The sequence below is a fragment of the Bubalus kerabau genome, chromosome 12, assembly GCF_029407905.1.
Source record: "Bubalus kerabau isolate K-KA32 ecotype Philippines breed swamp buffalo chromosome 12, PCC_UOA_SB_1v2, whole genome shotgun sequence".
NCBI lineage: Eukaryota > Metazoa > Chordata > Mammalia > Artiodactyla > Bovidae > Bubalus > Bubalus kerabau.
Genome location: NC_073635.1, coordinates 13,061,073 through 13,078,087, shown reverse-complemented (window position 1 = coordinate 13,078,087; position 17,015 = coordinate 13,061,073). Strand labels below are relative to the sequence as shown.

The 17,015-nt window shown below is 38.3% G+C and overlaps 1 protein-coding gene across 4 annotated transcripts in view; it reads right to left on the bottom strand.

Moving 5' to 3' along the window:
• DGKH (diacylglycerol kinase eta) overlaps nt 1-17,015 on the bottom strand; it is a 220,572-nt gene that overhangs the window by 54,886 nt on the left and 148,671 nt on the right. For all 4 annotated transcript variants that reach the window (XM_055541973.1, XM_055541974.1, XM_055541976.1 and 1 more), the window contains 6 exons: nt 16,811-16,919; nt 16,536-16,675; nt 11,077-11,161; nt 9,060-9,145; nt 3,345-3,444; nt 762-1,035 (listed from right to left, as the gene is read on the bottom strand). In XM_055541973.1, coding sequence (XP_055397948.1) covers nt 762-1,035; nt 3,345-3,444; nt 9,060-9,145; nt 11,077-11,161; nt 16,536-16,675; nt 16,811-16,919 — 794 coding nt within the window. The remainder of the gene's footprint in view (nt 1-761; nt 1,036-3,344; nt 3,445-9,059; nt 9,146-11,076; nt 11,162-16,535; nt 16,676-16,810; nt 16,920-17,015) is intronic.

Genomic DNA, 17,015 nt, shown 5'->3' with positions numbered 1-17,015 from the left:
AAGTGTTAATACTAGAGACTATAAAAGGAAATATTTTAAAATCTCAAAACTATATTTTTAGCAGAAGAGAAAAATTTAATCTAAGAACTTCGAGGATGAAAGACAAGTCCAACCACAAGTTACAATTCGTAAAGGGTTTCTGAATATTATTCAAAGTTAAGTTTTAGTCGACTATCTCAAATTCTAAGTACACATATTACAGGAATACAGAAAAACTAAAATAGAGGTGGAACTTTTATAAAAACCCTTAAAAAAACAACATAAACTTTTAAGAGATAAATGTTAAGAAAATATTTTCAAAGTAGCTTATAGGCTTGATTTTCTTTTAAGAATTTAACAGATTCCAGTTAAAAAATTTAATTTCAGAAATATGATTTAAAAGTAATTTGTAATTTTATTTTAACATTTTCAGGGTACTTTATCTCTGAAATTCTTTTAACGTGTGTCTAGTCTGACCAATGGGCTTCCCAGTTGGAGCTAGTGGTAAAGAATCCGCCTGCCAATGCAGGAGACTCAAGAGTTGTGGGTTCAATCCCTGGCAGAGGGTGGGGGGCAAGATCCCGTGGAGTAGGAAATGGCACCCCACCCCAATATTCTTGCCTGGAAAAGTCCATGGGCAGAGAAGCCTGGTGGGCTATAGCCCACGGGGCTGTAAAGAGTCAGACATGACTGAGCACGCACAGTCTGACCAATAGGAAGATTCTCTTGTGCTTGCAATAAGAACGCTTCCAACTCCAGAAGCTGCTTCTGTTAACGTGTACCTTTTCTGGCCTCCTCAATGACTTGCCTCACTGCTTTCTTTAAACTGTTTGCCCGTAGCATTATTTCCCTTGGTTTGACAGCCTTCTGGGAAGAGGGTTTCGTAGTGTCATCCAAGAGATGTTCCTTGCTCTCACACAAGGATTCTTCGCTGGAAGATTCCACAGCATCTTCTTCTACCATGAGAGGGCTGACGCCTGGGAGAACTGGACCTGCCTGGGACTCTATGTGCAAAGCCTGGAGCAGTTGTTCAAGCTTCTCATTTAGGATGGAACACTAAGAAAACAAAAACATAGTGATGAATCTTCATTTAGTGGAGATGGAAAGTGATAGTTTAAATGAATGGTTTTCAACTTTTTAGAGGAAAGATGCCTACAATGATGTTTTTCATTAATTTTGTTGCTGTTTAGTCCCTAAGTCATGTCCGACTCTTTGTGACCCCATAGACTGTAGCCCACCAGGGTCCTCTGTCCATGGGATTTTCCAGGCAAGAATACTGGAGTGGGTTGCCATTTCCTTCTCCAGGAGATTTTCCTGATCCAGGGATTGAACCCGAGTCTCCTTCATTGGCAGGTGGATTCTTTATCACTGAGCCACCTGGGAAGCCGTTATCATTAATTGGCTATCTATTATAAATTATACTTTAGATAACTATGGACTAAATAACTTTAAATTTTTTTAAAAACTGCACAATTATTTTCTAAATTTACTGATTTATACTTCCAGAACTATTTAAACTCCATTGCATGAGTGAAAAATCTTTACACTCCTCCTAAAGTTATTTTTCCTTAAAAGAAAACAAAGAAAGTTTCATGATAAAGTGACACATTACATAAACAATTTACACATTATACAAAATTTGCTACACATTAGACAAAACGTGGACTTCCCAGGTGGTGTGAATAGTAAAAAAAAAAAAAAAAAAAACCTGCTTGTCAATGCAGGAGACATAAGGGTTCAGCCCCTGGGTTGGGAAGATCCCCTGGAGGAGGGCATAGGACCCACTCCAGTATTCTTACCTGGAGAATCCCATGGACAGAGGAGCCTGGCAGACTACAGTCCATGGGGTCACAAAGAGTTGGACACGAATGAAGAGGCTTGGCACACACGCATTCACGCAAAACACTGAATAAACATTTTTTAAGTGATCAACTTATGGCCCTGTTTGGAGCATCACAAATTGCCAAGTCTGGCTTAGTCTTGTAAACACACCTTCAAAGCTTTGGTTTTGCAAAGGAGTGTGAGTACTTAAGGGATTATTGGCTCAAAGAAAGAGAAAAAGAATGTGCCCAGGATAGGAAATAATGATGCAGAAAGGAAAACAAGTGCTGGGCCCTTGTTTCCATCTGCTTTTCTTGAATTCCTAAGGGTAAAGAAACATTTAGGACTGAAGGCATGGTTCATGCTGCTTAGTTGCTTCAGTCGTGCCTGACTCTGTGAGAACCTAAAGACCACAGCCCGCCAGGCTCCTCTGTCCATGGCATTCTCCAGGCAAAAATACAGGAGCGGCGTGCCATTTCCTTCTCCAGGGATCTTCCCGACTCTGGGATAGAACCCACATCTCTTATGTCTCCTACTGGCAGCCTAGTTCTTTACCACTAGCTTCACCTGGGGAGCCCAAAGCTACTGATGCTGCTGCCTAATGTACCTGTTATCTCCACACAAATTTCCAGTCCTCTCTGCCTTTTTTTTGATCACAGGCCAAGACAAAGTCACAGCGGAAATAGTCAGGAGAAAAGCGTGTAATGACACAGGGTCTCTGTTTTCTGAAGCTCTCCACAAAGTAGAAAAATACGAGAAAGAGGCCGAAAACTTCAGATGTATTATTTCTATTTTCTTTCCCTTCCACTCAATCCAACCACCATCCACAGCTGGGGAAGATCATGCCTTTGCAAAGTCCCAGAGAGCCAAACCTTCTATAAGAATGCCCTGTTGTTAGCAAATGAAAGCAAAGACAGTGGCTTTCAGGGTTCAGTAAACTGTTCTTATTTTAGCCTAAGATAGCTCACAAAGGGAAAAAAGGTACCTATCAAGAAAAAAGGCAAAGCAAGAGACAGAAACCTGAAAGATGCCGAGGACTATAACATTCGGGGAATCCGAACTACCATTCTGGCAGGGAACTTGGGTGGTCAAGGTTTGCCTGGAAATGGAAAACCATTCCTCTCCCCACTGAAGCACCAGCTGCCTAGCAATTTCCCCCATATGACCCAACTACTGTGCATTTCTCCTTCAGAATGTCAACCAGTGGGGAAAAGGAGGTGAGTTATCAAATTCAGATTGTTGGTCTTCAGCAATGCAGTTTTCGTAGGTACCAATGGGAGGGAGGTCCAAGAGGGATATTTGTAAACTTCTAACTGGTTCACTTCATTGTAAAGCAGAAACTAACACAACATTATAAAGCAATTATACTCCAAAAAAAGGGAAAAAAATAGCGTATGTTTTAAATCCTCATATCTGATACAAAAGCAATTTTCTCTTGCCTTGAGATGCCTTGGCAGGAAAGCCACTTAATCAATTTAGCTGTAAAACACAGTTTGATGTTCACATTGTAAAAGACCTTCCCGCCCTGAACGTGTCCCGCTTACTTTATTGGCCACGGCATCGGCTGCAACAGCTTTTTCCAGCGTTTTCTCGTGTGCTTTTTCTACTTTGGCAACGAAGTCCTTTACAGTCTCACAGAGTATCCTTTGAGCAAAAGAAATTGTGCAATTCAGGAAACTCAGAAAGCTGCTTTGCTTTGATTTACAAACATATTTAAAAATAAGCGCAATTGAGTAAACTGTTAAAGTATCAGGAACATTGCTTTATAAACCCAAACTTATATCTGCTGTGTGGCAGGCCCTAGATCAGTTCAGGACATTCGAAGTGATAAATGGATATATGAATAAGCCTTGCTCTACATAATTGAAATAAGTCGTTTTAAGGTTATATCAAGTTTTTCTCAAATATTTAAATGCTTTAAATTCTTGAGAAGAGTAGTTTTAGATTGTATTTAAAATATAAATCATTATCTTCTGCGTCTTACGTATTCTTATAATAGAATTTGCAGTGTTGAACAAACAAACAATTTGTCACTGATGATGTCCCTGTTGCTCTTCTATTCATTATATGTGTAATTTGGAAGTATATCTTTCCTGAAGGGAAAAGAGGTTGTACATTATGCTGGAAACCAACCTGCCACTTGAACTGACTTATATTCTCTGTAAATCCAATCTCCTCCCCACCTCCCTTAAGATAACTAATGCGATACCATGCAGACTAATTGAATTTAGGTCTTGTTAGTGTCAGCAATACATGGTTTATCTGTTTGTTTCTTTTAATTACATTTGGTTTCTTTGCAATGAAATAGACTAAAAAGAAAAAAAAATCATCTGAAATAAAAACAAAATTTGTCAAAAGCCTAGAACTGGTGTTGGATTAAAAACTACAACCAACAGAATGGTATGAGCAGCTTTCTGAAGCAAGAGCTTATAAAGTGATTTTTGAAAACAAAATCAGACTGTTTAAAAAATAGTATTTCTCTTTAACACTGATAGAAGTTGAGGAATTTTAAGAAAAAGAAGATTCCACCAGTTATTTTTTCTATTATACTGACAATTTTCTCTGGTATGTGAGCAACATAAAGTTTTCAGATACTTAAATAACTATGAAATCAAGCCATTCAATAGATATAAGGGACACACACACACACTCCAAACCTTCACATTTATCATCTAAGAAATAAATAAATTACTCCAAACAATTTTTGTTTTGTCCTTTGGCAACAGTTTCTAGGTGTCACTTGGACAAAAGGTAATACTTCCTAACCTTTAACCTTTTTGATCACCCTTTTAAACTCAAATTTCTACAGACTCTAGTTTATTAGAGATTCATTCATGTGTTTCATGTCATTTGGTCTTCTTTGTTTTATGTATAATACTTCTATGGAATTTCTTGAAATATTAAGACAGGCTACTATGAAATTTCTTCTATGGCCTTTAGGATTCTGTGTTAGGACAACACTGGCCACTTAGCTGGAGGAATCTCATGGTTCATTAAGTTCCATATTCCAGAAGATAGAGGATATTTATTATAATCCAGAGGGATGAATTCATTTCTTGTTACACCTAAATGGGTAGAGTTTTTAAATAGAAATAAAATATATACTTAAAAGCAGTATGATTTCAAAGTCACACCAACCAGGAACTTGCAAAATTGGGGAAAAACAGGTTTAAGATGTACCTACCATAGTAATACAAAAAACATTCTCCAACTGATACAATTTCCCCCTTAATACATAAAGACTGCCAGAAAACACGCACAAAAATCAAATGAATGAAAGTGGCACGTGCACCTTCAAACAGAGCTAAAAATATTTTAAATTCCTAATTACATATTTAATTGATGTTAGTTATTATTTTAATGAAGCATTTCCAGCACTGTATTTCTTGAGTTTTGCCCTCTCTCTTCAAGCTGAACAAACACGTGCATTGAATATTCAGTTGAACCTAACAAAAGTCCACAGTTAGCATGCCTGATGGTTCCCACCATCATCTCAGTTATGAGATCCATACTTACCAGTAGCAGTACCGTCACTTATCAGTTTTCACTTATTTTTTATGAGAGATAAATGACAATAAAACATGCAAATGATATAGTAAGAAAAATATGGCAACGGTGCCCAAGCAGGATCACATATTGGTAGGCAGGGACCATACCATCAGAACCCGAAAATTTCATTCTTAATCTGATATTAAGAAGTCCAATCAAAAATTAAAGGTGATTTGTAAGTGTCAATGCATAATATATTAAAATCCCTACCTATGTGCTCTGAGGAAAGAGTCTAACGACTATATATCATACCTCATCTGTTCAGTGAGGGGGGCTGCCTAAGTTATCTCTAAGATAGTCCCTAAATCTAAAATGCTATGGTTCTAAGACAATGATTCCAATTTTATTATTTTGTTTCCTGCTAGTGATCCCATTTTCTGAGAAGTTTTGTCTACAGAGCAAATTGCATTTACTTAATAACCTGCTTTTCATTTTTATTAATAAATGACATCTATAATGACTAATTAGTGCTTCTGAGTCTCAGAAGATAACTCATGTTGTCTTACTGGACTGACAAAATTTCAAAGTCAAAGAAATATTGATGTTGTGTTGATGAACTACATTAGTTAACCTACTTATATACAGCTTTTTCATCAGCATTTTCAACATTTAAAAATAGCTTAAGCTACTGAGAATTACTATTTTATGAAACAAATATAAACATAAAAAACAGGAGGCTTATTTAAAAAATGTTCTGCCTCAATATTGGATCATTCAATAATTAAATGGCACTAACAAGAAAAAGAAGTGATGGTCAGAAGAATGTGAGTGTGAATGTGTGTAATTTTTCCAAGCACGAGTTGCACCTTTATGGTGTGAGCACTTTATCGTGTATGTGTCATGACTCAATAACACAATTTTTTTAAAGCAGGGAGAAATATTACAGATTTTCCATGTTTTAGAGACATAAAATCTAAAGGCAATATGTACCTTGTTAGGATTTTGATTTGAATGAATCAACTGTTTAAAAAAAAGGAACTTCAAGAAAATCAAAGAAATGGAATATAAGTTGAGTAATTATTATTAATTTTATTAGACTTTAAAAAAATTATTGGATATACAAACTGAAAGCGGAATAAAATGATTTCCAGGATTTGCTTAGATATACCAGCAAGAGAAAGTGGGGAGTAGATAACAAACTATTGACAAAATACTGAAGCTGAGTGATAGGTATGGTAGAAAATCATTATACTAATGTCTCAATTTTTTAGTATGCCTGTAAAAAGTCTGTAACAAAAATCAAAGTAGGGACCTTCCCTGGCGGTCCAGCAGCTAAGACTCTGCACTTCCATTGCAGCGGGCGCAGGTTTGATCCCTGGTTGGGGAACTCAGATTCTGCATGCCACTTGGTGAGGCCAAAAGAAAAAAAAAACTCAAAAATATACTATACTGATATACAAATGTACTATATTGGTACTACTGGCATAGTAAAAACATACTATGCTGGTACTATTACTATATTACTAGCACCAAGTTATTGCATATAGTCCCATCTTTTCTCTCTTGAACCTCATTATGGCAAATCCCCTTGAATTTTAATCTGCAGTTGCAAAGGTCGGGCATCTGGGCAGGTCTGGGCACCTGGACGAGTGACAAGAAAGAGGGGACCAAGACATAAACAGAGTCTGCTTAAAGGCAAGTCAGTCAGTCAGAGAGAAATCCAAAGCTAAGCTAATAGAGGCTAGACAAGGAGCCAGGTCAAGGTCAAAGAAAAAATGTGAAATGCAGTTGGGTAAAACATGAGGTGACGACACCATAATTTAATACAGCACTCTGTACTTCATAAGTTCGATATTTATTTCGTTCCTCAAGTTAATTCCCCTAACAGTTCCATGAGGGAGGAAGGACAGGCATTCTTTCCATTCTTACACTTGATAAAACAGACACGGGTCACAAAGCCAGCAAATGGCTGAATCTCATCTAGGACCTCAGACTGACATGGCACAGCACTGCGACTTATGTCAGTGGTTTTCGAGGTATTTTTCAGAAATATTTCAAGGATTCCACCAAGGCTAGATTAAAATTTCATTTAGAAATATAGACTATAATTTTTAAAATGTTCTCAAATCATTAAGCATGTAAGAGAACAATACTGTTAGCTTTTAATTTTGAATTCACTACTTTTGGGGCAAGTCTTGGACTATATTCAACGCAGTTTTCCAGCTATTTCTGTATTTTATGTTGGTTACATAGTTGTAAGGAAGTTGTCCTCAATTAATAAATAAAATGTCCTCCTTACAATTACATAACCAACATAAAATACAGATAACTGGAAACTGCATTGAATATAAACTAAAACTGTTACCTGTAACCTTATTGCTTATTTTTTCTCATAAATAACAAAAAACTTAATCCTATCCAGCATATTAATGTCAACAAATAGAATTTTAGTTTTTAAATATTGAGATTCTGCATAAAATTTTATTTTTAAAAATGTTATAAGTCAATTATACTCTTAAAGAAATAAAATAAAAATATATAACATGTAAAGGAGGCAGTAACCAAACACATCAAATACACAAAGTTCAATATTAAAGCTCTGCTAACATCCAAACTAAGAGAGGTGGCCAAATACAATATTTACTTAACTATATTGAAGAATAATTCTGCAACTTTTTATCCCTTTAAAAAGGTCCCATTTCAACTTTTCATGTTTTCTAACAATATCCTTTAAAATGTCCTGTAAAGAAGCATTTGACTTGTAGGGCCAGAGTGCAAATGCAAATAGCTTCCTTGTAGAAGTACCTTCAGAAATACCTAAGGAAGTAACTTTAGACTATGGATTTGGCCCAAGATGAAAAAGGCCATAGGAAGTGTTAAGGCCTGGGATAAAGTTGAGATTTGTACATTTCACCATAAAGCAATACAACTAATTAGAAAACACCCAACCGAGGCATCAAACCCCAAAACCCAGTAGCAGCACTGTCCATCAAAGAGCTCTGGAGCCCACCAATCTGGACCACCAGTGTGCTCCCTTGACTTACACGGCTCAAGCCTTCTCCCACTGCTCGGTCATATCTCCCCTTCCTGGGGGTTGGGTTGTGGCATCAAAAGCGACTGTCACTACGTCTGTACTTTTGTCACAAGCAAATTTGGTTATAATGATTTATCTTGTCTTTCCTTGATTTATTTGCTAATTAAGTATATAACATACTAAATTTTATGTCTTTTTTTCCTCCACCACTTTCCCGTCCCCTTTCTTTACTTCCTCTTTCTCACTTCTTTCTGTGTATCGGTAATATTTCCTTGCTGAACCAGAATCCTAAAGCATGTTTTTACTTTCCCTTATTAGTTGAAAATTTGAGTGAGTTTCACCCCTTCCTCCAGCTGATTTTCCATTTCTCATGATGCCAGTAGAGGATGCTTCAAACCAAAATCCTAAATTCTACCCAGGCAACATTTGGAACAATAAAATAGTTTGGGGGTCCATGTATGGAATCAACAATTAAAATCTGATCACTTTGAATTCAAATATAATTACAAAATTTAACCATGCTGAGAAATGTCATTTTGAAAAATCTCCTTGTTATTTTCCTTTTTCCGATGTGAACGATCCCTAAATAGTAGTGTTTATGGAAATAATGAATTATAGTAAACTGTGTTTTCCACATTATAATTAATCATAAATGTTTGTTTAAATAAGAAAGATAAAATGCTTTCCTCGCATTTTCACCATATAACTATTTCATGACTTGAACACCACAACTCACTTGGTAGAAGATATGACCACTGCATGTTCATCAGAATTGAGGATTTTTGTAAGATGAGCTGCAACTGAGTCTTCATAAATTGTCATCTGAAAAAAATAAAAAAAAAACCTACCCTGTATTACTGTTGCTGGCATTCATACAACTCTGTTATAGTGCTTCAAAAATGGCATCATCTTGACGCATGTGACACACGGCAATGGCTATAACGAAATATAAATGACTTTAATGAAATAAATACATCTACGAGAGTCATTATACACAACAGATAAGTATTTCCTTTCTCTGAAAGGTGTTTAGTTTCTGGATTCCTTAATTCATATTCTCAGATAAACCCAGAAAATCCATTTAAAATTTTGTAGGAAGTTTCATTCAAAATCTTTTACACTAAAAATAGCCTTCTTCCATGCAATTACATTTGTACCTTATATTTAGTGACTACACATGTGATAAAAGTAAATTGTCTAGCTTTATTTTATATGCTGGGAGATAGACATCTCTGAAGTAAGAAAAGCAAAATAATCTCCTCCTTTTGTCCCTTTGGAGAGAAAATTGGTAACATTAAAAGATTGGTTCCTATAAAACCTTTATGTTTACAGTTGGATAAAATATTCTTATAAACAAAAACAAAAATGCTGCTGGAAATAAAGTAGAAAATATATTCATCTTTAACAGTAATTATTAAATATTAGTAATTAGGGCTTCTCGGGTGGAACTAGTGGTAAAGAACCTGCCTGCCAATGCAGGAGACATAAGAGACACAGATTTGATTCCTGGGTCGGGATGATCCCCTGGAGGAGGGCATGGCAACCCACTCCAGTATTCTTGCCTGGAGAATCCTATGGACAGAGGAGCCTACCGGGCTACAGTCCATGGGGTCACAAGGAGTCGGATGTGACTGAAGTGATTTAGCACACATGCACCTCTGGGTGGCAGGACTATAAATAAAATTTTTCTTTTCCTTCTTAGATGTTTTTGTATTTTCCCAATTTTTTAGAAGCAGTTTTTGCTATTTCTGTACCAGGGAAAAAAATTAAATACAATTAGTTTCTTTAAGAAATAAAGCCCATGTTTCTAGATATTATTCCCTTCCTTAGTTTTGACAAGATCATAATTTTCTTAATGACAAAACAAAGATTTCAACTGTAAAATAAACAGACGAATTTTTCTAGAGGGAAAAATAAGCTGTCATAGATTAAACGGTCTTAGTAAGTCAGAGAATAATCCTTTGAAAATTACGTTCTTTTTAAAATCTCCAGTGCTTTGAGGTTTAATCAGAAGGTAGAGTCTTTAAGAACGTCTAAACACTGTAGCTATTAACGGTCTGGAGCAGGGATGGAATGAAGGGCACTGTCTTCCCTTGTTTTATCTTGATCAACAGGCTTAACCTACAGAACCTTAACCTAGGGAGGTTATTCTGATATGCCCTCAACACAGCAGGCAAAGTAGGAAGAGAGAAATTCTACAATATTCTGGCAACAAGTATTGGTGTGCTTGGAGGTTATTTAGGGAGCTGGGTGAACACCTAAGAATCAAACAGGTGCTCATGGCTGATGCAGGAGATGAGTGAAAGCTGACCTGAGCCTGGCATCAGCTGGCCTCCCTAGAGCCCTGCTGGAAAGAGTAAACAGGCAGGAAGACCATTCAGGGAGAATTCTCTTGGGGTGGGAGCAAGGGAGTCTGCATGCGCGGTGCTTTCCACACCTCATCACCTCCTTCAATCCTCCCAACATGGCGCCTCCTCAACAGGTAAGGTCCATGAAGACGAGACCCACGAAGGCGAGTGATGTGGCTGAATTCACACAGCCAAGGAGGGTGTTGGGGAAGGACCCTAACCGGGATGATAAGGATTCTTTCCTCCAGAGGGGAGGACTAGAGGCAGTCAGTGAGACCAAACCCCAAATGGGAACAATTACAATTAAGTGAAGATGCTACCAGATCTTATACATGTTTTTTTTTATTGTTCAAGATACTCAACTCTGTTTTCAAATGATAAACCGGTAAAGAGTTAAAGTCTTACATAAAATTCTTCAGATGCCTCTGGAGGTTCGGGAAGTAGAGAAGCTTTTGGCGGCAATTTGAGTTCATAGGTCATAATACTCCACCTGAAGGGAGAAGAATATCTGGTCTAAAATTCCTTTAAAATTTAATGGATTTTGTTCTCACCTCACATCCACACATGCTCATGCTAAGTCACTTCAGTCATGTCTGACTCTTTTGCGACCCCATGGACTATAGCCCAACAGGCTCCTCTGTCCGTGGGACTCTCCGGGCAAGAATACTAGAGTAGGTTGCCATTTCCTCCTCCAGGGATCTTCCTGACCCAGGGATGGAACCCGGGTCTCCTGCATTGCAGGCAGATTCTTTACTACCTGAGCCACCAGGGAAGCCCCTCACATACACATGCACATACATTCATGAACATGTTTACCAAGTATGGGAAGAGATGGACTTATCATCATCTCATAAAATGCTGAATTCATAATTTATGATTTCCCTATCTTACCAAATCTCTGATTGGAGACTTTCAAACATTTGAAGGCCATGGCCCACAGTAAGAAATGTACATATGTAACAAGACTGCCCCTCTTCACTAAGTGCAAAGCATTATGACTTTTCTGTTCTTTTCTGTTTTACTTTTTAAATAATGCTCACTGCAATTTCTAACTAGATTATAAAAGTTACTAATGGGTCACAACCCCAAATTCTAAAATAATGTCCAAGATTAAATAAGTTCACCTATGAAAAATAAATCATTCTGCAGGTAACAATCACTCTTACCAAGTCAGCTTATACAGATATGAAATGGAAATTAGCTAAATAGTCCTTCTTAAATTAAGAAAATAAGTGTGGAATTGAGAGGAAAATATTAATAGAAACAATGCTTGACTGAAGCAAATTCATTTCAATTAGCTGTAAACATTAATTTCAAACCAAACACTGAATCATTTGGTGTTAGACATAAGCAATCAACTCCAGATAAATTCAGTCATTTATCTAAAATAATTTCAATACTTGAGAAGAACAATTGGGTATAGACATTATTATTGTCAGTAACAAGACGTGAAATAAAGACTTTTAAAAGACACAAAGCATAATGAGAGCAGTATTACAAATTATGAAACTTTAAGAAAAGCATATCACAGTGACAGAACCTAGAGGAAAATCCCAAGATTAGCATCAGTATGTAAACAGAACCTAGTATATCAATCAGACTAATAAGTCTGCATAAAAATTCAAATTCTGAGAGAATTCCCGGAAAGATATAGGTTATCTGTTAGGGTGTGTAAACTAAATAGATGTGTATAACTACTATTCAACTCTTGATATGAATATATTATAAATATATGCCTGTTGCTGGTTTAGTCACTAAGTTGTATCTAAGTCTGAGATCCCATGGACTGCAGCCTGCTAGGCTCCTCTGTCCATGGGATTTTCCCAGAAAGAATACTGGAGTGGGCTGCCATTTCCTTCTTGACCCAGAAATCAAACCGCCATCTCCTGTATTGCAGGCAGATTCTTTACTGCTGAGCCGGCATGGAAACCCTCATTATAAATATACATATTTGAGCATAAAAAGTCATTCTTTCCTTCATGCATCCATGCAACAGGTATATACTGAACATCTCACACTGACAGTATTCAAGGGTCTGGTAATAGAAAAGTGAATATGACCTCTCTAATAAAGCTTATATTCTGGTGCCAAAAACAGATGTAATAAAAGCAATGAATAAAATAATAAAACTTTGTAAAACTTCAAAAAGGGAAAAATCACAACTGAAAACCAGGAAGTCAAGTTCTGTATACCTGGAAATACTTCTCTGGTCAAAGGACGGTTAAAGAATTGGGAAAGAAATCCACCCAAGTGTCTTTGACCTTCCACCTATACCTCTTCCCTTTATTGGCAAACGACTGGAGCTGAAGAAACAGGAGAAAGTCTCAGCACAAGCCAGGAAGGAATGCTCATTGGTACCGACTAGGCAGAGCTGGAGGCAGGAAGTAAGAACCAGTTTGGTGGTGATTATGTGCATTAAGGGCTTCCCAAATTCAATCCTTGGGTTGGGAAGATCCCCTGGAGGGAGGGCATGGCAACCCACTCTAGTACTCTTGCCTGGAGAATCCCATGGACAGAGGAGCCTGGTGGGCTGCAGTCCATGGGGTCGCAAAGAGTTGGACACGACTGAAGCGACTTAGCATGCACGCATGCGCATTAAAGAGTGAGTGCAGTGTTGAACAAAGGCCCTTGGAAACAGACTGTATTTTGGTGTAGACAATCGGTTCAACCGCTTATTAGCAATTTGACCTTGAAAACAAAAGAAATCTCCTGAGCCTTTTACCCTGTAAGATAGAATAGTATTAACCATCTCTAAATGTATAGTGAGGATTAAACGAGATGATATTCTATTAAGAAAAGCAACTAGATGTGCCAGGCAGCCAAAAATATTAATCATTCTTACTCCCACTGTCTCTAGAAAACTCAACATTCATCTTTGTGAAATAGTCATCATAATGCTTTTCTTAGCCAGTGCCGTTTTGAGGACTAAATAAGTTAAAGTGAAGTCGCTCAGTCGTGTCCGACTCTTTGCGACCCCATGGACTGTAGCCTACCAGGCTCCTCCGTCCATGGGATTTTCCAGGCAATAGTACTGGAGTGGGGTGCCATTTCCTTCTCCAGGGAATCTTCCCGACCCAGGGATCGAACCCAGGTCTCCCACATTGTAGACAGACGCTTTACCATCTGAGGGAAGTTCAAATAAGTTAATATATATGAAAAAGCATATATAATGTGGAATATTATTAAACATCAATTTTCCACTTGTACTGACAAAGGTCCATATAATCAAAGCTATGGTTTTTCCAGTAGTCATGTACGGATGTGAGAGTTGAACCATAAAGAAGGCTGAGTGCTAAAGAATTGATGCTTTCAAATTGTGGTGCTGGAAAAGACTCTTGAGGAGTCCCTTGGACTGCAAGATCAAACCAGTCAACCCTAAAGGAAATCACCCCTGAATATTCATTGGAGGGACTGATGCTGAAGCTGAAGCTCTAATACTCTGGCCACCTGATTCAAAGAGCCGACTCAGTGGAAAAGACCCTGATGCTGAGACAGACTGAAGGCAGGAGGAGAAAGGGGTGACAAAGGATGAGATAGTTGGATGGCATCACTGACTCGATAGACATGACTTTGAGCAAACTTCTGAGAGATGGTGAAGGAAAGGGAAGCCTTGGCATGCTATAGTCCATGAGTGGCAAAGAATTGGACACAACTTAACAACTGAATGATGACAACAATCAGCTAAAGATATCCTGTTATCCTGTGGCCTTCTGACTGACTGAAGTGGGTGACAGAGGATGGGATGGTTGGATGGTATCACCAGCTCAATGAACATGAGTTTGAGCAAACTCTAGGAGATAGTGAAGGACAGGGAAGCCTGGAATGCTGCAGTCCATGGGGTTGGACATGACTTAGTGACTGAACAACAACAACAATTCTTAAATTAGTAAAGAAAGCACAGGAACAAAATTGTCTTATGTTTCTAACAACAGTCCTAGCTTTTTAAATCCCCTTTATTTTGGGGGGGGGTGGTGTTGGGGGCTTCCCTTGTGGCTCAGCTGGTAAAGAATCCACCTGCAATGAGGGAGACCTGGGTTCGATCCCTGTGGGAAGATCCCCTGGAGAAGAGGAAGGCTTCACTCCAGTATTCTGGCCTAGAGAATTCCATGGACTGTATAGCCCATGGGGTTGCAGAGTCGAACCCAACTGAGCGACTCACTTTCACTTTTTTTTTTGCAGGTCTGCATTAAGGAATTTTGCCACAGGGGTGTTGTTTCTCTGCTAACCACCTGGAGACATTAATTTTTATAACATACAAGGGAAAAGCACACACCCAGTGCAGAGGAACTGCCTCACAGTATTTCCTAGGTTATGGGGAGCATGGTATTTAAATTTACAAGAAAAAGCCATTTAAAATACCTTGTGAGGTTTGGTAAGCGCTGAATTGGGCAGTTTTCCGGGAAACCACCTCCAGACTCTTTTAAAGACTGGAGACTGAGTCCACTTTATGCTCCCAAAGTACAGGGGGATCCCTCTCATGACTGGTTTGGGATTAACACAGATAAATGCTCACCAACCTAGCTTTCTTTTTAAATATCCTGTCTGCAGAAGAATCAGCCATTGCAACATTACCTTATGATAGGCAAGGTTACCATTAATTAGATTACAGCTTATTTTAGAGTAATTACATTTTGGATTGGTGGCTCCCTGATGAGATTTTGTTATTTTCGGGAAGAGTTCCACAGATGGCTAATCCTATCAGAGTTGTTTTGATTCATGCTAGCTAGAGTTTATAATGAGATTTTGACATTTGTGTTCCAGTGATGATGGAGGTTACTGCTTACTGAGTCCTGGTTGCTCCTTATGTGCCTGCGTGCAGTAGTGTCTGACTCTTTGCAACCGCATAGACTGTAGCCTACTAGGCTCCTCTGTCCATGGCATTCTCTAGGCAAGAATACTGGAGTGGGTAGCCATTTCCTTCTCCAGGGGAGCTTCTTGATGGAGTAATCAAACCCACATCTCCTACACTGGCAGATGGATTCTTTATCACTGGGCCACTAGGGAAGCCCAGTTGCTCCCTATATGTCAATTATAAACACCTCCTCCATAATACTCAGGTCACACAGACTGTTTTTTTTTTCTTTTTATATGTGAGGTATTTAGAGAGAGAGCAGTTAAGAGATGCAATCCAGAATACCATAAAAACAGTGATGGCTCCTCCATGTGAAGCTGTTTTCCTAGCATTTTCCTGTCCCTGGGAAAGGATTATATTTTTTAGTATTTTGTTGGCTCAATTTCTTATTAACATGTATAATTAAGAAGATACACTATCTAAAGTTTGTATGTTTTCTTTGGTTGTCATGAAACCAGAAGAGGAAAGGGCCATACCTTGTATATTCATCAAAAGACACCCCCCAAATTAACTATTTAAGCTTTCTGACCCAAACAGCAGTTAAAAGTAATTAGTATTACTTGAGCTTTCCAAAAGGTTCTGTGGTAAAGAATCTGCCTGCCAAGGCAGGAGACGGGGTTTCAATCCCTGGGCTGGGAAGATCCCCTGGAGAAGGAAATGGAAACCTACTCCATTATTCTTCTCTGGAAAATCTCACCGACAGAGGAGACTAGGGGGCTACAGTCCATGGGGCCACAAACAGGACATGACTGAGCAACTAAACAACAGTAAGCATTAATGTAGCCATCTATCTTTAAAATAATGGGTTCATTAAACTGGTCTTCTCATTAAAAAAAATTCATTCATTCACTCAAAAAACATATTTACAGAGTGTCTGTTCTGTGTCAGGCTCTGTTCCAGACCACAAGGGTGGAACCCTTCATGGGCTTACTGTCCGTACAATCCTAATGATCAAAAAGAGGATATCAGTATGCTGCTTTCAATCTAGTTTTAGAAGAGAATTTGTTATTACCTGTCCAACATTTTGGTACTGGCTCGTTCCAGCTTCTCAAGTATCTGAGGAAGTTGGGTGTCGTCATCGTACGAGCCTCCCCAGCCGAGAACCCGGGCAAGGTCGTTTCCTGTACCCAGAGGCAGTACTCCCAGCTGACACTGAAAAAAAAACAGCCCCACAGGAGACCTCAGACAAGTCGAGAGAGAGGGACTCTGACATTTCTGCACTTCACTGGGCAGCAGGTTAGGACACATTCATGGTAACTAGCAACGAAAAGAATGATGACCACTTGCCTGTTTGTTCAAGTTGAGCTTATCAATTTCTGACAAAACCCAACCTACACTTCCATCTCCTCCACAAACAAGAATCCGGAAATTGTCAAACTTCTGGAATAATCTTAAACTGAAAGTAAGAAGTATTTTATTTTAGGATAAGTGAATAAAAATCACTCTCCCCAATTTTTTTGTCATTCTATTGTTACATATTGGTACTCATGTT